The sequence below is a fragment of the Dermacentor albipictus genome, chromosome 8 (genome assembly GCF_038994185.2).
Source record: "Dermacentor albipictus isolate Rhodes 1998 colony chromosome 8, USDA_Dalb.pri_finalv2, whole genome shotgun sequence".
In the NCBI taxonomy this organism is placed as follows: domain Eukaryota; kingdom Metazoa; phylum Arthropoda; class Arachnida; order Ixodida; family Ixodidae; genus Dermacentor; species Dermacentor albipictus.
Genome location: NC_091828.1, coordinates 16067611 through 16091929, shown reverse-complemented (window position 1 = coordinate 16091929; position 24319 = coordinate 16067611). Strand labels below are relative to the sequence as shown.

The window sequence follows — 24319 nt, the reverse complement described above, 5'->3', positions numbered from 1 at the left end:
TATTGAATACGCACTTGCCAAAACATCCTGGCAGCAATAAAAGATTTCACATTAAAGATGCTGGTGGTAACAAGTTTGGACTTTTCTAGGTTTAGTGATAGTGCACGTAGCAGGTCTCACCATATACTGGGTGTCCCAGCTATTGTTAGGCAAGCAGTCAAACAAATAAAAAAGAATGTTCAGCTAGTTGCAATTAAAAGGCCAGTGTTAAGTCATGCCCCGACTAGATCATATTTTGCACCATTCTTTTTTTAACAGCATGGCTAAGGTTAGCCGAGACAGCTATACATAATACAAAGGGTGTCCAGTGGGCACCATGCGGATATTCATTGCACAAACGACGTCCAATTGACATCGGTGTGGATACCTATTGAATGTTGTGGCTACAACGAGACGTAATACAAAGGGCCCATCTTTTCGACGTCATCTGAATTTTAATATATATATAGATGTAGTAAATATTTAACAAATGTCTATTAGATGTTATATATATCCAGCCTGGTTGCCCTCATAATGTAGAACTTCATGTTCCAGATGCATTTCCGGTGACCCAATTTGCACGTGCCCACGTCTTCTGGATCAGTCTGGATATCCAGTGGACGTGCTGAATGTTTACGTGTACCATATTATGCACAACTAGTGGATGTAACTGGCTACTTGAGCTCTTCCTTCTACCTGCACATGCACTTTTTATGGGAATTTGCCTTCACTGTGCAACTTAATAGATCCTATGAGATCACTTAATTGGCATGTGAAAATAAAAAATACCGACAAACGGAGTCCTCGGGACAGATAATGAAGCAGCCATATGCGTAGGAAGCACCAGAGAGCCCAGGATAGAAGCACCGGACTGCTTTTTGAATTTGTGTTGTTTCGATGGCGCCTAGCACTGCAGCATTCGCCAGAGGTGATGGTCACGGCGTTCTTTGCGCATGCGTTCGATGGAGCGCTATTCTTATCATGTGCATGCTTAATTTTGCATAAAAGCAGTGGACAAGCAATAAAGTTGTTAGGTGGACACTTGGCTATGTCTATTTCTTATTGCCCCCTGTGTCCAGTCTTATTTTCTGTGCCTTTTAAGCGAGTCTCGCAGCACGGTACGCAAAGGGTTGACTGCTATACTACATATGTACAAAAGCAGAGTAGCTGCGACACATGTTTATAGGATACCAATTACCTATGGAAATGAATACACACACAGGACAGTTGGTCAGGTGGGTGCATAAATGACAGGATGCACAAGTGTGGCAATATAGTTTCCAGAGGCACACGCACCAATCCACCGTTACGTAGCATACAATATATGCATTTGCACTCCCCTCTTCAGTAATGTTTTCATGGTAAGGAAAACGAAGATGGAATAAGAAATAGCTTTTGCTACCTACAATCTTGACCCATACAAGTGTGAGTGTGCCATCCATGTTCTCGACAAGAACTACAGTTTCTAAACATTGTCTTTAGTAAGCATGCTTACCTGGAAGAAATCTGCAGTGCTGTCAGGCACACTCCATTTAGCCTCGGAGGACACTGCTTCCGCCAAGTAAAGTCGGTTGCTATAGTCCAGCAGCCTACCTGTTTTTTGGGTTTTCATCTGGTCTACTGGCATTCCACCACTCGGCATGTACCAACTCAACCAAGACATTCTTATGAACGTCCTTGCGCTGTCTTCAGTGTAAGCTACTAGAGAAATGTACCTTAAATGTCCATTGTAGTTGCCATTAGCATCTGGCTACAAAATTATAGTTTGAAAATTGTACTAGGGCGGTTTGGGCTAGTTGGTAATCTTATGATAAAAACGATGTATGTTTTCTCTCGCAGTCCTTGTCCTTCGCGCTGTACGTCATCAAAAATTGTACTGCAGTGTTATTGAAGTACACTGGCCACTTGAGTGTAGGGGCTGTCCACTTTCTGATTAAGGTAAAGTGTCGAGAGGAAAAACATTTTAGAATATGTGGGGTTTGGATCACTGCGTACTGTTTGAAGCAAGAAAAACCTTGTCATAGCAAATATATAAGTACCAATTTTTATTCATTTTTATTACTTTTCATGCATTAATATATTTGACATGCACTAGAAAATAAACGGAGTTGAGAGTTGTTTGCTCTTGTACTTTGGTGCTGAAGCAAGCGCCAGTAAACTGCCAGTGCGCGCAAAGGAAAGGGCTCGCAATGTGGATTCAGTGGCCGTTTATTGTCGTCAGTACATCACAAATTCAAATGCTCAAAACACTCAGTGCTAAGACCATTTAACACATACTATATAAATACTTCATCATAATGCACCTGTACGTAACAAGCCCTATTTACCCTCGGGCAAAAATGAACAATAAAACGTGCTGGGTACAGGGTCCATTCAGACTTTTTTCGGCCACAGATAGACACGAGCTTTCAGATTTACAAAAGAAGAGGCGCCTCCTGTAAAAAATACTGTGCGAGTAGTCAAACATATCCTGCAAAGACTGCAAATTGCCACTGTGTACATTATTTACTCGTTATGCACTGGTTCAATCTCCTGCTAGCATTTTTACTAGCATTTTTAATGATGCACCTGATCAGTAAAGCACAATGAGTTTGAAACATAAATAAAATATGCTACTTTACAGTGATGTTGCGTTATAGGGGGCGCCGCAGCCCATAAATCGAGGTGCAGTTTGGAATGAAAGCTCTGTGCAACACGAAAACAGCTGCTCTGCCGGAAAAACCAGCTGGTTCTGTGCAACCCCCAAAAGTGCTTTTTATTTCCATGCAAGGAGCAGAGCTGCACAAAATGTGTCCTCTCGCCACTCCTCTGCCCCTTGCCCTGCATGTCGGCTGCAAGCTGGCTAGAATGCAAGTGGCACAAATTCTTGTGGACTGGACAATGCCCGCTGCTTTAAGTGGGCCCTCCTGCAAAAAAGCAATGCAGAGGCGGCGATTCTCACTGGTTGCAGGAATGCTCAGCACCATTCACATTGTTAGACAAGTATTGCACGGATCTTAAAGGGACAATAAAGGGAAATATTACGTCAAACTAGAATAAATTTCTTCAATAACAATTTCATCCTTCATAGCGAGAACAGAGCTTTTATAAGCTAGAAAATTATGGAAATAGAAAAATCGGAGTGGCAACACCTGTTGTGGACAATGGTGCCTCCCATGCGACGTCAGCACAGCTGACTCACAGAGAGCGGCATAAAGGTAGGTCAAACGGCCAGGGGAGATTACATCAACTTGTCCATTTTGGTGCGGGCCGTTCAAATCGAGAAGCGGCAGCCGAATCTTTGGTGGTAGCACAACAAAATGATATATTTGCACGCAGAGAAAGACTTCTAGACGAATAATCTATTAATCTAGCTCAACTTAATATGTTCTTTTGTTTCTTAATATTGGTGCAGGAAGAAAGCATGCTCACGAGCGTAGAATAATGTATATTTGTTTACAAGCAATATATATGGTGCTCAGGCAACGGCCAGAGCCTTCGTCTTCCCCTATTTCGTGCCACCTTCTTCATTCTTTTCACCATAACATCACCCTCCCGGTGGGGTCAGCTCCATTCCGGTGCAGGTTATAGAGCCGCGCTTTATGTGGGCATATAGGGTTTGAGTCTGGCAACGCGAACAACATTGCTGGTGACTTTTGGAAGCACTGAAGACTGGCCTAATGGTGCAAGCAATGGTGGTCATAACGCTGGAGGACACGGACAAGAGCGAGACAACAGGACGAGTAATGTATCTAACCAACTAGCACAAATAACCATCTTCTAAACTACTGGTGCAATTTTGTGTGTCACATCATACAGTTGACGTAAGATCATGCATGGGCTAGAATCACAGGAAAGTAGTTTCTCCGACAAGCCGAAGCGCCATGAAGGCGTCCAAAGAAAGACAAGGGAACCAGGAGTAAGTGTTCTCGGTGACGACGGTCATAGCGTCACTTTTGAGAAGCTTGTGAGATTGTGAAGCGATGACGGACGGCCTCTCAGGCTTGGGAAGCCAAGGCAATAGGATCGCGGGTGCAATCAATGCTTTGTGATCAGAGTTCGGAAGGGAGCAATGTGTTGAAAGGCAAGGCATGTTCGCCGCCATACAGACGGTAAAATGGTTATAATCCGGCAGTGTTGAGACGGGACAAGTTATATGCAAAAGTAATGTATGGTAAAGCGACATCACAGTTGTGGTGATCGTCGGAAACGTACATGGCCAGTATTTATGTTACCGTATTTACTCGCATAATGATCGCACTTTTTTGTCAGAAGAATTGACGCAAAATCAGGGGCGCGATCATTACGCGGGTTAAATTTCCCGCGAGAAGAAAAAAAGTTTTTTAACCCGCGTTTGCTGCGGGACACCAAAACAAAAATGGTGGCCGGCGGAGTAAGCCGAACGCGCCAAACGCAATTTTTTTTTCTTCTCGTGAGTACATCACGTGCATGGAAACAGTTTCTTCCATATCAATAATGAATAATATCGGTAATATCTGCAAGTTTGCGGCAATAACGTAGCCATGTCCACTTTGAGGGGACAGAAACAGGTGGGTGCGCTTAGCTGCCAGTGACATAGGAACACATGGCCGGCACGCTGCGGAAATTGCGACATCTGTCTTCACTACTATCATAATACGGCACGTTTCCGCTAAGGGTGGGTGAATATCTTGGCTGTGTTACAAGCATCGGCTTATGAATAGGGTACACATTTAACGTATCAGTCTAAACTTGGCTACTATCGTTGCCGCTCGCGATTTGTTGCGTGCCCAAGAGTGCGGATGAGAAGCATTGGAAGGCGCCTTTTTTGTTGTTTACCACAACCATTATAAAGCCTACACATAATAAAGGCAAGTTTGGTTGCAGCTTTTTTTTTTAGTCATGGAAGTGCGGAAAGTGATGAAAATAATGAAATGAGGCATCTACTTAAGAGTGTTTGGTGCGTGCAGATCACTTGGTTTGTCTTGAAGTCGTTCGCGTAGCATTTAACAGATGGTAAGCGCATTCAATATTAGCTAGACTTGGCACACCACATATTGCTGCGGCAAGTTCAGGGTGAGATCATACAGTTGACATTTTCTTACACGGGAAATTTAAAAAAAATTTGAATTTTGACGACAATATTCAGGGGTGCGATCATTATGCGAGTAAATACGGTAGTGTGCGTTGAGCCGTTCGATGAGGCCGTTCGTTTGAGGGTAGTACCCGGAAGCAGTCTTGTGTTCTATAGAACAGGAGCGGAGTAGATCATCGATGACCTTCGATACAAAATAGCTGCCCCGATCTGTAATGACAAGGAGCGTTGTGGTGCAGGATGACGTCATATAGTAAGAAGTCTGCGACATCTGTAGTGCAGCTGGTTGGCATTGCTCGTGTGATGGCATATCTCGTGGCATAATCTGTTGCCACAGCAATTCACTTGTTTCCTATGGCTCTGTAGGCACTTCAAAGAGTTCAGCTGAAGGCTAGCACTGCGAAACATGGAGAGGATGGTCGTGAGGTACTGCAGGTGGCTCTCAAATGTCAGTGAAAACACAATCGCATTGTCCAGGTAACAGAGCCATGTTGACCACTTCAAGACGCACAGGACAGAGTCTGTGATGTGCTCGAATGTAGCTCGCGCATCGCATAATCCAAAGGGCATGCCCTTAAATTGGCACAGAACGTCCAGTGTGACGAAGGCTATTTTCTTGCAGTTCATCTCATCTACGCTAATCTGCCAATAAATAGCCAGAACGGAGGTCAATTGATGAAACGTATTGGGATCCGCGAAGGCAGTCAAGAGCGTCATCTATGCGAGGCCGTGAATAAACATCCCTTTTTATTATCTTGTTGATGTGATGGTAGTCAACGCAGAAGCACCACGAGTTGTCTTTTTTTCTTTACCAAGAAGACCAGTGATGCCTACTGGCGACTGAAAGGATCAATGATGTCCTTGTGCATCATCTTTTCAACTTCTTTCTGTATGATGGCCCTTTCTGTTGGGAAGACATAAGATGGCTGCCTACGAATGGCGCTGGCATCACAGGTACTGATGTGATGCGTCACAAAAGTTGTCTGGCCAAGAGGATGGTCATCCAAATCAAAGATATCCCTAATAAGACGACAAAAGGTGATGAAGAGCTGGTGTTTGCTTGTAAGGAAACATCATCTTACAAATGTCGTCCGCAGACATCGAGGACGAAGGAGTAGGTGACAAAGGTCCGTTGGTGCTGAGGAAGGATTCAGGGGCCACAGAAGAGATCGTCAATTCTTCCAAAGGGGGTGATCTGCACTATGGCGATGCTGTGTGAAAGCACATGCGTCGAAAATCCAAAATTGAGGATGAGCATGCGAGTGCTGTTTTCGAAGATCAGGATTATAGTGCTCAGTAGGGCAATACTGCATGACAAAATCATGTCAGTAAGCGGTAACATGACATACTTGCCATCAGGAATGGGAGAAGAGGGCATCAGGAGGACATTTGCAGCAGCTTGTGGAGACAGCTTTGCAAACTCAGCAGAACATAAGTGGTGTGAAGCACAAGTTGTGGCGTCGGCAGGAAACGGCACATCGAACTGTACACCTGCGGAGCAGTCCATGTGGCCCGAGTGCTTCGAAAGAAAACTGAGGCCGAGAATCAGGTCATGTGCACAGTGCTCAAGAACGCTAAATGAAAAAAAAATGTATAATGGCCCCCAATGATCACATGTGCTGTGCACATTCCAATAACAGGTGAAGTACTACCATCGGCGACTCACACAGTGCATGGTGTGGCAGGCGTCAGAACATTTTTGATCCTTCAGTGGAATGCAGTGCTCATAACTGAAAGCTGCGCTCCTGTGTCAACGAGAGATGTAACATGAACACTATCAACTTCAATGTCCAGTAGGTTTCCACGTGTTGGCAGGGTCAAGAGAGGATTTGTGGGCCGTGAGAGTTGCAGCTTCACCTCCGGGTGCTGCACCGCCTAGTTTCCAGAAGTCAAGCGACCAGTTGCAGATGGGGACAAAAAGTGGTAAATGATAGGTAAATGGGACCCATGATTCTTGTGGAGATGGGGAGCAGCTAGACCTTGGTGAAGCACTGTCGGCGTTGATGTTCCTATCAGCATGTACAGTGAGAAAGTGTGATTATCTGGCACTTGGTGGGAGTGACTCGGAGACGACCACCGAGGAGGCGACGACCAGCGGCTGCAGCAATGACAGGCGATGTGTCCAATACTGGAACAATTAAAGCATATGGGTTTATCATGCGCTTTGCCCCATCATTATCAGCCTGGTTACGCCCACTGCAGGGCAAAGGCCTCTCCCATACTTCAACTACCCCGGTCATGGGTTAATTGTGGCCATGTTGACCCTGCAAACTTCTTAATCTCGTGCGCCCCACCTAACTTTCTGCTGCACCCTGCTACGCTTCCCTGCCCTCGGAATCCAATCGTGGGTGCCACTGGTACTGTATAAATCTCTATAGAACTCCTAAGCCACTTGAACTATCTCATCCATATTAGTAACATATTGCCGGCTTTGTCTCTTAACGCATACATCTGATTCTTGCCTATTCCTAGTTCCTTCTTCACTGCTTTTAGGCTTCCTCCGTTCCTGAGGGCATGTTCAATTCTATCCTTATTATACTTCCTTATGTCAGCTGTCTTACGTTTGTTGATTAACTTGGAAAGTTCTGCCACTTCTATTCTATCTGTAGCGTTAAAGGCTTTCATGCATTGGCGTTTCTTAATCAGATCTTTCATCTCCTGCGATAGCTTACTGGTATCCTGTCTAACGAAATTACCACGGACGTCTATTGCACACTCCTTAAATTTGGTAGGTGTTTCTATCGCGGACCGAGCAGAGAGATGAAATGCCCAAACTCGCTATTTCCTCCTGAACGATTGCTTGTATAAGCAAAATAGAGGGCGCACTGTCCTGGCAGTCGGAACAAACTGGGGCTGGAGCCACACCTCAAGCTCATGGCGAGCAATGTGCATTATACCTTCTGGTTCCGTCAGCTATACAAATCGCGGCGGGTCTCCACACGGAGATGTCACGGCAATATTGGGCGATCTGTCGAAAGTTTGAGTGGCATGGCGGCCCTTTGCTTGTTCAAAGTGCCGACACACGTTTATAACTGCATCAACCGTGGCATATTCCTTACAAATCAGGAGACTGAAGGCATCGCCTGCAATACCTTTTAGTATGTGATGAATCTTTTCTGCATCAGTTATGTTTTTATCAGCCTAGCAACAGAGGGCTAGCACATCCTGGATGTACATGACAGGATTCTGTTAAAGTCTGAGTGCGGAACGCAAGTTTAAGGTTGATTGTTGGCACGGACTGCTAAGGCGTCGATTGTGTTGGTTAATCTGCCATCGTTGCGGCAGGTAGGTGATGCCCGCTGCGAAGTTCTATGATAGTACCTCACAGCTCCACCATAACATTGCAGGAATAAATCAGGCCCACGAGCGTAAAATTATGTATATTTACAATCGATATACATGGTGCTACGGCAATAGCCAGGGTCTTCATCTTCCTCTAGTTTCAATTCAATTATGGGGTTTTACGTGCCAAAACCACTTTCTGATTATGAGTGGAGTGCTCTGGAAATTTCGACCTGGGGTTCTTTAACGTGCACCTAAATCTAAGTACACGGGTGTTTTCGCATTTCGCCCCCATCGACAGGCGGCCGCCATGGCCGGGATTCGATCCCGCGACCTTGTGCACAGCAGCCTAACACCATAGCCACTGAGCAACCACGGCGGGTTCCTCTAGTTTGTGTCACCTTCTTTGTTCTCTTCACTACAACAATATCAGTGATGCTACTGGCCCATGCCATTTCGTAGCAGCTTTTGGAGCAGCCAAAAATGCATTCTGGAGCAGCAAAATGCACTTCAGGAGCAGGTTTATGAAAGCGACTGCAAACTATAGTATATTGTATGAGGCTTTTACAGTGGGCAATGCATGAGAAAGTAAATGGTCACTGGTTGATAAATTCAATCCAAGCACTAAAGATGACCCCCTTTATTTCATCGCAGTCCTTATAGTGGACTGCGACGAAGTTCTGTGCCAGGTCTGTGCCAATGTGCACACTATGTTCGAAAAATCGAGCGAGACACCATGCAGTGTCCGAAACTTCGGTCACCGTTTTACAATGGTCACATAGGAGAGAAGCGCGGGGTCTGGTTAGTCTGGTTTGGCACCAGCGCGATAGCTCCCTGCTGCCTGAAAAGTGAGGTTGTCCCATTGCCTAAGGAAACTTCGCGCGTCAAGGTGGAAGGTGTTGAATATAGACAGCAACCCATGCAAGACACAAGCAATACAATCTAGGCTTAATTAGAGAGGGCTGAATTGGTCCAGCGCGAAGCTAATGCACTTGCCATGCCACTTTAGATGGTGCAGTAAAACGGTGCTCGAGGGCTTAGTTCCATTTCCGAAAGCCCGAGGAACCCTTTAGGCTTAGTGTGAGTGCAGATTTCTCATATTTTGCTGAAATGTAGCAGGATGTAGCAGAGTTCTGCTCTCGGCGCAGTTCGGCACAATTGGCACGGCGGTAGTAGCATCATTGCATTATGTGTGTTTTTCTGAATGTGAAAGAACCCCGCAAATACATGCAAAGTGCCTCGAGAGGCAATTTTGTGTGTATTCACGGGCCTCTTTCGCTCAGAAACACACTTTTATGTAGCACGTATTAAGCAATAGAAAGCTGTATCAGGAGTTTTGCACGTTACTCTACAATTTTCTCATTGACACTTTTCACCTAATTTTAATATTTGAGAAGTTGATTAATTAAGATTAATTATGTAATTAGGTGCAATGTAAAAAATATTCTGAGTATCTCCAGATGACGGCAAACAGCGTTACCTTGGTTCTGTCCAGCTACGTGGCATTTGCATATTCTTAAGTCTTGGTGCACGATAGTTGGGACACCCTGTATACACACACATGAGTGGGGTTCGGAAAGCTAGTTGAGCCTCCCTCCCGCACCACCAGAAAAAATGAAAACTTTTCGCCTATGGTGATCATCATCATCATCCCCCACCAGTTATCTCAAGACATGCATTTACTTTTGAAGCTTGCCCTACACACACCTAGCTCTTGTCGGATGCATATGGACTTTATTTAAATGTAGCACACAAGCAGCAGCAAACTTCATAGAATGCAAAATGACACGTTGTCTTTTATATCACAGTGACCTTTCTAGCGATTCTGTAATTTCGCCAGCTTCAGGAACTTGTGCATAAACTTGTTCAATGCAAGTGTACCCCTCTGGTGTCCTTTCACGATCACAAGACTTTCAACGAAAGGTTCAGAAATCATCAAGTGAAACTTTTTTGCAACTGAAATTGGTCTTTCATAAAACATCACAACCTTCATAAAATTGTAAAACAAACATAAATTCGTTAGCTATGAAAAATTAAGAAGAGTTGGCAGGTATGCATGTGCAGGAAATGTGGTTTACCAAATTTCACTGCCATAGAGTAAACATTACGTTGGCCGGACTGGCTGCTGTGTAAATGACACACTTGGGGATTACAATAAAGTTACACGTTTCGCAGTTGCCTTCGGTCAGCTGCAAAGCATGTGGTGGCTCACCATTTTCTTTTTAAAGACAGAACATATAAATATCAACAAAAGAAATGTTTATTTTCTGCCTAAATATTCAAAACACAGAAAATAAGCATAACCAACAAAAAGAGAAAATATTTTGCAAACATATTTTTAAGCAATAGGGGGAAAAGGTGTTAATTATGAAGGAATGTCTATAATTGTGTCCAATTTAGACCAATTCATTTTAAGGCACTTTCTACTACACTGCAAGAAAGACTTGGTGCTCGGATGGTACTTCATGAATTTTCTTATGAGTCAGCATAGTTAGAAAGTAATTAATTATCCAGCTATTGTTCAGGCAGTAATATTTTTACATTAAAAAATTCGATCACTGGCTTAAAGCACATGCAGAATTTCAATACTGACTGCATGTATTACTGATTAAAAAGAAAGCTCTTGGCACATGGAACCTCCTGTCAAACAAGGTGGCCACCTCTAGCAGTACACTGGAAGTGAAATGACATGGTACGTTGAGTGTTCAGGGGGTTCAATGCACCTGACGCTCAATGTCTGCTGCTCTTGCTTAGCCACCACTCAACATAACCGGCAAATACAAGTTGCATCCACAAATGTGGACACGTCGTCTTAAGCGGTTAAGGCGCATTCACACCGAAGGCGGGGCGGGCGAAGCAGCCAGGCGGAAAGCGAAAAGTGGCGAAAACCTCCTCGCCGAGCGGGCAAAGCAGGTGGAAAATGCGGCGGGCAGCCCGATCGCTCTCGGACCGATTTTTTCCGCCCCGCCGGAGCTTCCCGCTTTCCTGCAGCCAACCAGAGCTCGAGGAGACAAGCCGACTCAAAATGGCATCCGCCGAGACAGCTGCATTTTGCGCTGCACTTTTGATCGATACAATTAAATGTTGCCCGATGCTATGTGACAAGAGACACGACGTATACAAGGACACTGAATACAAGAATCAAAGCCCTGGCATGACCCATTCTCTCTCGTTCTTGCATGGCGGGGCGAACCCACCAGCGGCGTTGGCGGGCTGTCTTCCTTCGAGCTTTCAGCTGCTCGTCTTGAAAAGCTGCTAAAGAAGCGGAGAGTAGAATGCCAACTATTTTGTCTTCGTTCGAGCTGATCATTCTTCACAAGTGGTTAGCAAGCGAGAGCGGCTGACCAGACGACGGTGGTGCGGTGACTACGCTCGCGCGTGCGTGTTGGCGGACGACCGGTGCCAAGAGATGGCGACACATGTGCCACGAAAACGCTAGATGCTCCGCCTTCCCTGCGCCGCGGGCCGCCAGGCAAGCCGTCCAGTCTGAACAGGCGCGCGCGCTGACCGCCTCACCGTGTTGAAAATCCGCTTGGCCACTTAGACGCTCCGCTTTCGGTGTGAATGTGCCTTTAAGGTTGGCAAAAAGAGAGAGAAAAGGCATTGGCTTCGGGTGGTGCTGTTAGTGAATGCAACTTGTCAGAAAGATACTGCGCCCAAAAGCAATCAGGAAGATTTCTTCATATTCTGAAGAACACAGCTTGGAGTTGCCAAATGACAGTGATATTGCCAAGTTTCTCAATTTGAGCTATGGATCCTCTGACGAAAATGACATCTCGCTAGGTAGGCAATGGACCAGTGCTCAACCCATTTGCAGAGCTCTGTGTATGTTTTGCGAATACTAGTATGCATTTTGTCATTTTCTTTTTTCGACAACATATAAACAAGGTTCTGCTGTATCTTTCACACATCAATAGCTTGAACATTTAATTTTTGCCCTGACTAGAATCCAAATTTCTAAGTTTACTTGCGGATGTTTCCGCTTTCTTTTTATTCCTATCTCTCTGTAGCTTTCGAGCCTGTTTAGCTTTTCTGTGCCCTCTCGATGCAGTACATCTAGCCTTAATTGCCTCTTCTTTTTCTTTATTCCACCAACTTGGTGGCTTTTTCCTGCCTTTCAGTGGATCTTGTTCTACTTTTGAATTTCTTTTTGTATTTATGGTTACTATATTTCTGTATTCCCTATGCTTCAATGTATTGCTACCTCATTCTCAATGTTTACCACTACATTTTTCACTTCTTGATTGTGGATACCCTCATAGGTTTTTTATTCCAGAATTCGCATGTTAAAATCTCTCACATGCGGTAAACATGCTCACTTTTTTCAATCTGCTAGCTCTGCATTTATATATTTCCATTAAGCTCAATTTCTTGTATACTGTTTACATTGGCCGACCATGGTTCATGTGAAACTACCTATCTCGAGATTCCCACTTCAACTGCCCATTTAGAATTACTAGATTGCATCGCTTGCTATGGTCTTGTGCCTTTTTATTGTTGAAGCCTGTGTATCCATTTAGATCTTCTTGCAACTTAATCAATAGCCTCATAGCCCTTCACATCTTTAAGAAGTCGCTTTAGTGCCTTTAGTGCCATGTATCACTGGTACAGTTATGTTGAATTCCAATGGTAGACCGCGAGCGCTCGGCCGGATCACGAACGGAGCGCGTCGCTCCGACTGAGATCGCTCTCATCTGCTCACACCATATCTGCGAAGGGAATGCGTGCGCTCCCGCGGGGGCACTTAGTACAGGAAAATCAAGTGAGAGGGCGCTAGAATAGAGAGGAACAAACGCTTGGAACCGCAACCCACCACCCCATTTCACTGTGCGTGTGAGAAGAATCATCACTTGACTTGGAAATTGTACTGTCTGAGTCGGAGCTGGCTTGGAGCGCGAACAAAATCGCACGGCGCGAAGCGTCGTCCACGTTTCCCATGTCCGCGACGGGAAACAGGCGACCGTGACAGGAAGCAGAGGCGGGTGAAGGAAATACGTCACGAGGACTTCCGGTCAAATCTGCCGATTTCGGCGGAGCAGATATTTTGATCCGGGATCAGCGGCTGGTCCCAATCTGCCATTGGAACACACAGCTTACGCTCCCATTCTGCCATTGGAATAGGATTGCTCCATACAGAGCAGAAAAACTTGATCTGGATCTACCTTTGGAATTCAACATTAATCAGATTCCAAGCAAGTGCGGGAAGGCTCACATTTGACATAGCGGCAGGTGCCTCAATATCAGACTAAAAGAACATTAACAATCACTTAACAACCCTAATGCTTCACATCTAGTGTCACAGTTGTAAACCTTTGTTTGAAGACACAAAAGTCCTTTCAAGACATAAATGCCAAACCACATGCGAAATAATTGAGGCATTTCACATTAAAAGATTAGGAGAGACTTGCGTTAGCCAAGCATCAATATCTCTGTTAGAAAGCAAATTTCAATATCTTCTCGGCATCAGTGTCAATCTCAAGTAGCGCCTTTTGTTGTTTGGTTTTGATGGCTTCCCTTCCTCTTGACACGTTTAACTGATAGACTTTAGACCTTGCTCCACACTCCTTGAAATTATTGCTTTATAAAACACTAATACGCCTGAAATTAGAATATGCTACATCAGTCTGGGACTCTAATAACCTAAACTTAACACATTGGAATTAGTTCAAAATAACGCTGCTCGTTTTATTCTTTCGAATTATAACAGAACTGCCAGCGTAACAGCCATGAAAACTAGCCTTTCTCTTCCATCTCTTGCAGCTCGACATAAAGTCTCCCGTTTATCATTATTTCACAAAATTTTTCACCACACAACACTGCGTGATGTATTCATCCATACTCCACACTACGTATCTCGTCGCATCGATCATTCTTACAAGGTTCATGTCTCTTCTTGCAGCGCAAATACATTTTCCCAATCATTCCTACCGCGGACATCACTAGAGTGGAACCACCTTCCCGCAAGCATTGTATCCAACAGGGATAATCTTTTATTTCGTGATGCCTTAACCAACATTACTTGCTAGAATGCTGTTTAATGTGCTTGTATATCTTGTCCTTTTTTGTAATAGTTTTTGTAATTGCTCATTGTATTCCTACTGAATTATTTGTCAAATTGTACTTTTATGTTGAACATTTTTCTTTTGTAAGACTTACTATTTGAATTTACTTGTAACCCACTCCCCTCTAAAGCATTCACAGGCCTTGAGGGTATAATAAATGAAATGAAATGTTCATATTTGCAATCACACATACATGCTGATAGTTTCAATGAAGATTTAGTTGAGGGTTAGCGCTCGTCCCGTCTTCTTCTAGTCTGCACGTGTGTCACTTCGCGCTACAAACCAAGAATAAGAAACAAAGGCTTAATTCCTAAAGATACTGCATACTAACCAATGATCCCTGGACATATCTCTATATATTATACTGCAGTCATAAACTAGACCCATACGTCCCCACAGGCACAATGCATTAACACTGTATTTTCCACAAACAAACATGTAACAATATTCTTTTTTTCCCCATTACACTATAACAGGATAGAATTACTCAAATGAATTCAGGCTCTAAACTTGCAATAAAATTATTTCGGTTTTTCATTTCTGCAGAGTTCGCTTCTTACCATGGTACATATTTGTTACCCTCCCTGCTTGGACCATGTGTTCACAGTATTCAACAAATAAATAAATGAAAAACAAACAAATAAAAAATGCACCATGCTCACAAATATCCAAGAGAATCCTGGAATTTTTTTTTTTCATTTGAGTAAGGGAAGAGTTTACACCAAAGGTTGACACTTGGAGATCATGTCACAGTATGAAACAAAGGGTGTGTTCCAATTATGGCCAGCATCAGAGACAGTCTACACAGACAGCTAAGGGGACATCTTCGAGCATAAGAAATTGAATGAATCTGGAACTGTCGGAAGACATCTCTCCGATGTGACATCACCTTGTGTTGACAAAAAAAGCTAAAAAAACAAACACTATCTGTACTTTACCACTTTGTGTATTTGAACCAATGAAAAACACAATGCTTGCATTAAGCATGTAAGAAAATGTGACTACATTTTCTTTTGAGCAGACGATACAGTAGAGTTTCCTAGCATTATGCTCAGCTGCCATCTTTTTTAGACAGCAAAGTAGACTGCATCATTCCCAACTTGGATACTGCCTTCGTGAAACTGCCTTTTTTGCCCCCTTCATCAATATAGCTAGAAGACTTAAGATAACCACTGTCCACTTAGCTGTCTATTTAGCAGTCTATGGCGAGTATTGCAACAGCCAAAAGTGAGACGCTCACCCCATTGTAGTGACCAGGCCTGCTGTTCCTCCATCGGTTTCCTCCTTCTGGGGGCTCTTGACAAAATTGCGGCATGAAGCCAGCTTGGACTCCAGGGTCTGCACAGTGGGAGGGGGGGTAGAGGGGGAGGCAAGGGGGCAGGACAGAAGGGACGCACCAATGGGGAGAGGGGCACCCAAGCTGCTGTTGAGGTTATTTCTCCTCCCTTCTGTGCTCGTTGTGAGTGGGCACAGTGTGACGAAGGACACCCCCAGTTGTGCACACACCAAGCATCAAGTGTGAGAATGTCTTAGAATGAACCGGACATTCCTTCCTACAAACTTTAAATAAGTCTTTCCGAAGACGCTGTTCATGAGCAAAATTAAGGACAACGTACTGCAGAAATTAGATAGAGAAGGGAGGATGAAACAATAGGACAGAGCGCAGTACTTCTGAAAATTTAAGGTATCCTTTAATATCACTTTTTATCCTTCAGACAAAGCGCTCTATGTACACCTCTCTTATGTTTTTGTTCAAGTTTGCCTACTATTGATGTATGCATTGACGGATGAAAATAATGATTATAATTTTATTATTTGTTGTACTCACATTGTATTTCATTGTCTGGCTTACTGTTCACCGAGTAATTACTGCTGTCATTGATTTCGTTTAATATTTGTACACATTTCTTTTATTTCTGTTTTTTCCTCCTGCCCCTTATGTAATGTCCTGTAAAAAGCCCTCAAGCGTAAAATAAATGATGATTTTCATGAAACCTACCTACATGGCAGATTACTGGCGGAGAAGCTGCTGCACCGGCTCAACTACGGCACAGCACTCAGCCACTCAAGCAGCCATCGTTTAGGGTTGCTTGGAAATGCGGCTCATCAAAAAATTGTGCGTGCACATTCTATACCTTGAACAAAAGATGCGTTTAGTGTCACTCCTTATGTGCAGCACCAAAACAGTGCAAATTGTTGCATTTCAAGCAGTTACAAAAAGGGTTTCGAGCAATGCCGCATTTTTGGCGTGTTGGTACGATGTGATGAGGCTTGTAGCGCACGAAAGGACAAGGGCACAGAAAGACGTGGTACACACATATGTGCTGTGTGTACCTGTGTGTACCACGTCTTTCTGTGTCCTTATCTTTTCGTGCACTATAAGCCTCATCATTTTGAGCAACACTTGAGGGCTTGAGAGCTATTTAGAGAACAAAAGTTGGAAGGCAACTCAGCCTCCAGTTAAGTCGATGACAGGTAATGTCTTCCTCCCAAGTGAATTTGGGCAGAGAATGAGGTGGAGTCGGTGCGCACACCCTTCGCAAGGAGGAGTGTCGGATTAAGTAAATTTGAAATAATTTCTGAGGTGCCATGCCAAAACTGCGATTCAATTGAGAGAGCCGCCATATGGGTGTGGTGGTGTGGTTACTGTATTAGGCTTCTGTGCTAGAGGTCCTATGTTCGAATCCGGCCGTCAGACAATTTTATTTATTTACTTATAGTGACATCATGCTTACCAGTGGCCCCAGGGGCATATACCCATGTATCCGGTTGCAAATACTGCCCCACATTTTCAGACAGCACTATCTCCGGGATCGGCCCACGAAAGAGGCTAGAAACATCCCTGATAGAAAAGTGGGGGTAACTTGCCAAGAATATCTTTAAAAGAATGCTGAATTAACATACCAGCACTTATTTCCGGCACACACTGTTGGTGTGTAATGAGTGCACTTGCATAGTCACGATTTACTTGCCCATGGTATCCCAGAAGGTTTCGTAGGGGATTCGATGTGCCAGCAATCCCACGCCAAAGCCTGCTTGATGTGTGCACAGGACTGGGATGATGGTGACATAATGATGAATAGCATGCAAATGTGACTTCTAAGTCAAATTAATAAACTGCTACTTAGGCATGCTCCAAATGCAGCTGCACATATTTAGTAACCTTTCAACTGTCTTCTACAGCATGAGGAATGTTAGCAATGATGAAATTGTAAGAAAACAGCGCACATGACATAGTTTGTGCAAAGATTTCAGTAGGACAAAGGAGTACTTGGTAAAGCAACACACACAAGATGTGCTATTGAAAGGAGGTCATTGACGAGTGACAGCAAGGCAAAATAATGTTTTCACTCTAAGCATTAAAATGATAATGTATGTGGAAACACCACAATTTAAACAACTAAGAGTCTGTTAATTGGTTCAGAAGCCCTTAGGGGACATGTTTAGTTATATGTATTGACATGTGTACTTATCTTTATCGGGCGACCACGTTTCGCCGCCTAACAAATGTTATTGCACAGCGCGGGACGCGCCTGCATGTATCCGAAATTTCTGGAAAGTTATCGATGCTTCTATCCTCTGCCTGTTGTTGCCGATCCTTATGTTGTCTGGTTTTATCGCCTGACGTGAATGGTGTAGAACTTTGTGGAAGGCACACGGGTCCCAATGATTAGTCTGGAACATTCGACGATTGATGTATAAAAGCCGACGCGCTTGACCCGTCGATCGGATTTTCGATGATCGCCGACTGTGTTCGCCGCTATCGTTGTGCTTTAAGTGTAGCCTGTCTTTGTGGGCACAGGTTTGCCCAATAAAGGCTAGTTTTGACTTTCGCAGTATTGCTACTGTGTTCTTTAACGTCACTACCATGTGACAACATGCAAAGCAATATAGTCGGGTACAGTGCAGCATAGGATGCACGTTGTGCAATACGCAACGTCTTAGAGAGGACCACACTTCATGTGGGTCTCTCTTCAGGGCACTGCGAGCCCACGGGAGTGCCATAACACAGAGGGTACAGCTTGTCCTGAACACGGCTGCACAATTAAAACATTCTTGGGGTTAAATATTAATCAAACGCATTGGTAACACATTTGCGCTGTTTACTCGCATATAGTACAAGTAAATGAGTAAAATGGAAACATGTAATTAAAACCGATGCACAGTAAGTGCAGACCTTGACTTTCAACTTTAGTTACTCACCAGTGCTGCTCAACTTCAATATAACTAAAGACTGCAGTGCAAGTTCTTAAGCTTCAATAACAAACACCCTACAAACATGTGCTCGCATCTTGCACATGTTGTAGTAAACAATACAGGCTGCGCGAGGTATTTGAGGACACAGCTTCCAATCACAATAATTGATATAATCTCGTTGTACCCGCCTAGATGCTCAAATTTGTTTTTACCAGCTGCTCTAGGACATTTACTACTGCAGGACCCCTATTCTGAAACGTTCGCCTTCCGCGAAACTATCACCCATCTCCGCCGATGGCACGTGCTGATTGGCTGTTTTGGCAAAACCGGAAAATAACTAGTGCCCTCTAGTAGTTCCTGCCTACATCATTTTAATGTCACGGTGTTGTTGGGTACTCCGGACATATATTAAGTAAACAAACATGTCTTCTGGAATTTGGTTGCTGGTGGAGTCTAGTAGAGGCGAGAGAGGTGGTAGTTTATAGTAGTCTTTTTGGTGCCGTCTCACACGCGTTGTTTTGCGACAATATTTGTTGATTATTGATGGTGTCATTCTATAATATCAACTAAATTGTGCCTTGTAACCATGCGAATTGTAGCACAATTTATTCATTCAGATATAACATTTCACACTTACTTTTTCAATTTATTTTACCTAAAGAGGCCGTAGCCAACCGCAGTCAGTGCGCAGAACTCGTACTGCAGCCACTGCACTTTAAAAAACAAACCGCTCTGCACTCACGCAGTGTGCTCTCTCATGCGATGCGAAGTGTTCGAGAGTGCGCGTTGGTAGTGCAGGCTGGTGTCATGGGTAAGCAGTCACTTGATTTATTTAACGTTACTATCACAGCGGCGAAACTATCGCGGAAGGTGAACGTTTCAGAATACGGCCCCAGGGTAGCTGCTTCCGGTCTGACACAAAATATGAAGTCACGTGCAGTACTAGTCAGTTTCCAAGTGACCACAGTGGCTCTTCTCAACTGTGGCAAAATTCTTGGTTTCCAAGGTGAGAAAGAAGCTCATATGTCCAAGTGAGAAAAAGAATGAGAAAAGAGCAAATGTTGCAGTCTCCAGCAGGTGCAGGCCATGATGAGTGAGAACGCTGAAAAGCCAATTATGACCAAAGCAGAGCAGCAGCTTCAAGTGCCAGATTCAGCAGCCAAGTCCTTCAAGGTAACGGATTTGCTTGCTCCCACAAGGTCTGCATGGCGCAAGAGTGGCTGGCTGTACCCTTCTGCAGCCACATCACCTTCAATGCGATGTCTCAGTTACAAACCTGCTGCGCTGTCAGTGTGTGAATTTAGCGGCATCACTGAGAGGGAGACCTAACACACACTCCACGCCAAAAACTCTCTGCTACTGTGGAACCACTGCCCAATACCAACACACACACAATCTGATCTGAGGATGCAGCTGTTACTGAAGGATAATTTAGTCAATACTAACTCAAGCCCGCAATGGTTTTATTCAACAATGTAAAGACTGGCATCAAAAAAACAATGTTAAAAATCTGAACAAAAAAATATTGACCCTCACCTGAAATATTGTCGCTACAGTCCAACCCCTTATAAGAATATCCAAGTGCCGCGAAAATTCCATTGTTATAACCGGGTTGCAAGGAAAAACCACAATAAGCGGATGGCATTAAAGCTTCTTTCTGGACGAGTTGGTGCGTACTTGATTTGAAAATTGTTACAGCGCCAACACATGCATCCACAAAGTAACTGTAGAGGTCGCCACGGTTCAGCCCCGTTTGTTAGACTGCCACCAGAGTGTGGCGCCCCCTTTGACCTGTGTATGTCTGTCTATATATGTTCGGGCCCAATAAAGAAGGGGCATTCCCATTTCGTCCAAGCAAGTGGCTGCACGTTTCGGTCCGTCCCTGCGTGCTCGTGCCCCGCGCGGCACCAACCACGCGACATGGTGTCAGAAGTGAGATTCGAACCCACGCCCACATTCGTGGATCCAGGCCCACATTCACGTTTCGGTCCGTCCCTGCGTGCTCGTGCCCCGCGCGGCACCAACCACGCGACATGGTGTCAGAAGTGGCCGGATAACGCCCCCCTGCCTTAAGCCCTCACCCCATAGGAAGGTACCAAGATGTCCCTCGAGACCGGCGAGCCGCCGAAACTGTACGGCGTCAACTTCCAGCCGCCGGCACCGTTCGACTTCGCGGGCCCGCCAACGTGGGCGACATGGCTCGGCCGCTACGAAGACTACGCGGCAGTTTCCGGACTGACGCGAGCGTCGGAAGACATGCAGGTACGCTCGCTGCTGTACTGCATGGGCCCGGAGGCCCGCCCGCTTCTCGAGACCTTTTCGCTCGACGCCCAGTCGCTCGCTTTATACCAAGCCGTTGCCACCCGCTTCACTGAGCACTTCGTGCACCCGGCAAACGAGCTTTACGAATCGTCACGGTTCCACAGACGTGTTCAGCTGCCCGACGAAAGCGTCGACACGTACTACGCAGAACTGCGCAGGATGGTTAAGCGCTGTAACTATCCGTCTGCTGCTGTCGAGGAAAGGCTCGTACGCGACCGGTTCGTCGTCGGCCTCCGCGACTCCCGTCTCTCGGACCAGCTGTGCCGGAACGCTAAGTTGACACTACAGGACGCCTGGACACAAGCCCGTCAATCCGAAGACGCCGACAGGGAAAAGGCGTTGCCCCAGAACCGCACCGAGCACTCCCGCGAGCTCAACCTCGACGCCGCAAAAGCTAACAAGTTCCCCTCTCGCCGCCGCTCCGCCGCTAAGCCTCGTTCGCCGCAGTCGCTAGCAGAGCGCTCACGCGAGCCGTCCACATGTGAATTCTGCGGCCACGCGCCCCATCGACGTTCAGACTGCCCGGCCCGTCGCTCCACCTGCAACTTCTGAAAAAAGAAAGGCCACTTTGCCGAAGTATACCACTCGCGGAAGTTCAAGCAGTACAAGCTCAGCTCCGCTCACCTGCACGCCGTCGCGACGCCCGCCTCTGCAAAGTTCGTCGACGTCACCGTTGACGACTATACACAGCGCAGTTTAAAGTCGACTCCGGAGCCGAAGTATCTACTGTTCCCAGCGACTTTCCTACCTTGCCTGCCAAACTCGACCAAGTCGACACTCTGCTCACTGGCCCGGGAGGACAGCCACTGCGCGTGCTGGGCTCGTATGTGGCACGACTTCAGTGGCAAGGGAAAACAAGCTGTCAGCGCCTCTACGTGATCCAGTCTCTCACTGTGCTTCTTCTGGGACTGCCAGCGCTCCAAGCCCTCCAAGTAGTTCGGTTTCTTGATCAACTCAAGACTTCAAAAGCGATGCTGCACGCCGAGCTCTTCAATGGATTCGTCACCCTCAAGGATGAATACAACATCCGGTTGAAACCCGATGCCGTACCTTTCTCGCTAAGCGTACCTCGCAGGATCCCCATCCCGCTGCTCGAGATTGTCCGCCGCGAGCTGGACAAATTGGAAAGCGCAGGCGTGATCCGTAGGGTCGACAAGCCAACACCATGGTGCTCGGGTCTCGTCGTCGTCCGGAAAGGCGATGGTTTCTACCGCCTCTGCGTCGACTTCACACAACTCAACAAGGTCGTCCTTCGTGAAAGACATATTCTGCCAACTGTCGAGCATGTCCTTGGCCTCCTCGGCGATGCAACAGTTTTTTCGAAGCTGGACGCGACCGCAAGCTTCCACCTGGTGAAGCTATCTGAAGACTCCCAAGAGCTTACGACATTCATCACCCCATATGGCCGATACTGCTTCTGCCGGCTCCCCTTTGGCATCACCTCCGCACCAGAGTACTTCCAAAAGCAGATGGCAAGAATCCTGGAGGGCCGAGAAGGAGTCGCCAATATGATAGATGATATTTTGGTTTTTGGACGCACCCGCCAGGAACATGACGCCAGACTGAGCCAGGTGCTATCTTGCCTTGCAAAAGCAGGTATCACGTTGAACCAGGACAAGTGTCGTTTTGGGGTACCCGAGGTCTCCTTCCTCGGAGTTGTCGTCTCAGCACAGGGCATCAGGCCAGATCCGGGCAAGGTCGAAGCAGTCAAAGCCATGGAAGCCCCAACGGACGTCGCTGGCGTTAGAAGGCTGCTCGGAATGGTGAACCATCTTGCCAGGTCCTTGTCACACATCTCGGATGTCAACGCTCCCATCAGAGCCTTACTGAACAAGTCTGCGAGTTGGGTGTGGCAGCACGAGCAAAAGGCAGCATTCGAGAAAATCAAGGCGCTCTTGACGTCAGACAGGTGCATGACCCAGTACCACCCGTCGTACGCCACTACGGTGTCTGCAGATGCAAGCTCATTCGGACTCGGCGCAGTTTTGCTACAGACGCAACCCTCAGGAGAGCGCCGCCCAGTCGCATTCGCTTCGAGGTCAATGACCGATACCGAGCAGCGTTACAGCCAGACTGAAAAAGAAGCTTTGGCAACGACGTGGACTATCCAAAGGTTCGACGAGTTCGTCCATGGCATCCCCTTCGACGTCGAGAGTGACCACCTGCCACTCGTTTCGCTTCTGGGCAAGATGGAACTGGACATGTTGCCGTCTCGTATTCAGAGACTGCGGCTGAAGACCATGCGATACCAGTTCCGTATGCTGCACGTGCCAGGAAAGCTGCTAGCCACAGCTGATACGTTGTCGCGCATCACCTACAAGCCACCCACTCCTCTAGACACTATCGAACTTTTTGCAGCACAGGTAGCCGGTTGCACATCGGAAGTCTTGCCACTCAGCCCTAAAAACGTGCGACAGGCACAAGAGTCCGATGGCGAGTGCAAAGCCCTCGCTTCCTACTGCCAGAATAGTCTGCCTAAAAAGACCACGATACCACTGCACCTCACAAAGTACGCCTCGGTGGCAGACTAGCTCTCTGTCTACGACGGTGTTCTGTTGAAAGGCGCCCGGTTAGTCATCCCATCGTCCCTTCCGCCAGCGGTCTTGACGCTGTTGCATGAAGGTCATCAGGGCATCAACAGGACCAAAGCCCTAGCTCGGGAGTCAGTTTGGTGGCCCGGTATTTCGACAGACATCGCCTGTCTCCTTGCCAACTGTGAACAGTGCGCTTCCACCCGCGTGAACTTTGCCGAGCCCCTGCTCTCCACGGCGCTACCTGGACATCCCTGGGAATTCCTTGGAATGCGACTTGTTCCACCTCTACGGCCAGACGTTCATCCTGGTGGTGGACTATTACTCAAGGTTCCCTGAGGTGGTGACCCTGAGGAGCACGACAGCTCAGGCAGTCATCGACGCTCTCAAATCCATCTTTGCCCGCCATGGAAGCCCGCAAGAAGTCAGGTCAGACAACGGCCCACCGTTCTCGTCGCAAGAGTTGGCGGCGTTTGCAGCATCATACGGCTTTAACCACAGGACCAGCAGTCCACACTACACTCAATCGAACAGAGAGGCGGAGAGGATGGTGCGTACTATCAAGGACCTGTTTCGCAAGTCAAAGGATCCTTATCCGGCTCTGCTCAGCTATAGGGATACTCCAGGAGTCGACGGCTTTAGTCCAGCCCAGCTGTTGATGGGACGTCAACTCAGAACCAGAATCCCAAAGCAAGGCTCCCAGCTAGGTCCCAACTGGCCCCCAATGAAAGAAGTCGTCGCCAAGGATGCGACTTACAAGCAGAAGCAGGCCGACAACTACAACAGGCATCATGGAGCTCGAGACTTGCCGCCACTCCAAACAGGTCAGCGTGTCTGGGTGCGACCTGATCAAGTGCAGGCCACGGTCCTCAGTCCGGGGCAAAGACCAAGAA

At 46.3% G+C, this 24319-nt stretch overlaps 2 protein-coding genes across 5 annotated transcripts in view; one reads left to right on the top strand and one right to left on the bottom strand.

Moving 5' to 3' along the window:
- Nucleotides 1–2169: 2169 nt before the first annotated feature.
- The window catches only part of nudE (Nuclear distribution protein nudE), a 284398-nt gene continuing 262248 nt past the window's right edge, over nt 2170–24319 (bottom strand). For 2 of the 4 annotated variants that reach the window (XM_070523074.1, XM_070523075.1), the window contains exons 9-10: nt 15617–15714; nt 2170–2885 (exon numbers count right to left, since the gene is read on the bottom strand). In XM_070523074.1, the coding sequence (XP_070379175.1) occupies nt 2822–2885; nt 15617–15714 (162 nt within the window). In that variant the 3' untranslated portion in view covers nt 2170–2821. The remainder of the gene's footprint in view (nt 2886–15616; nt 15715–24319) is intronic. The other 2 variants (XR_011507835.1, XR_011507836.1) reach the window with 2 other exon arrangements.
- Nucleotides 15723–21463, top strand: LOC139048628 (uncharacterized). The gene has a single exon (XM_070523079.1). The coding sequence runs from the start codon at nt 20674–20676 to the stop codon at nt 21445–21447; it is 774 nt and encodes a 257-aa protein (XP_070379180.1). The 5' UTR covers nt 15723–20673; the 3' UTR covers nt 21448–21463.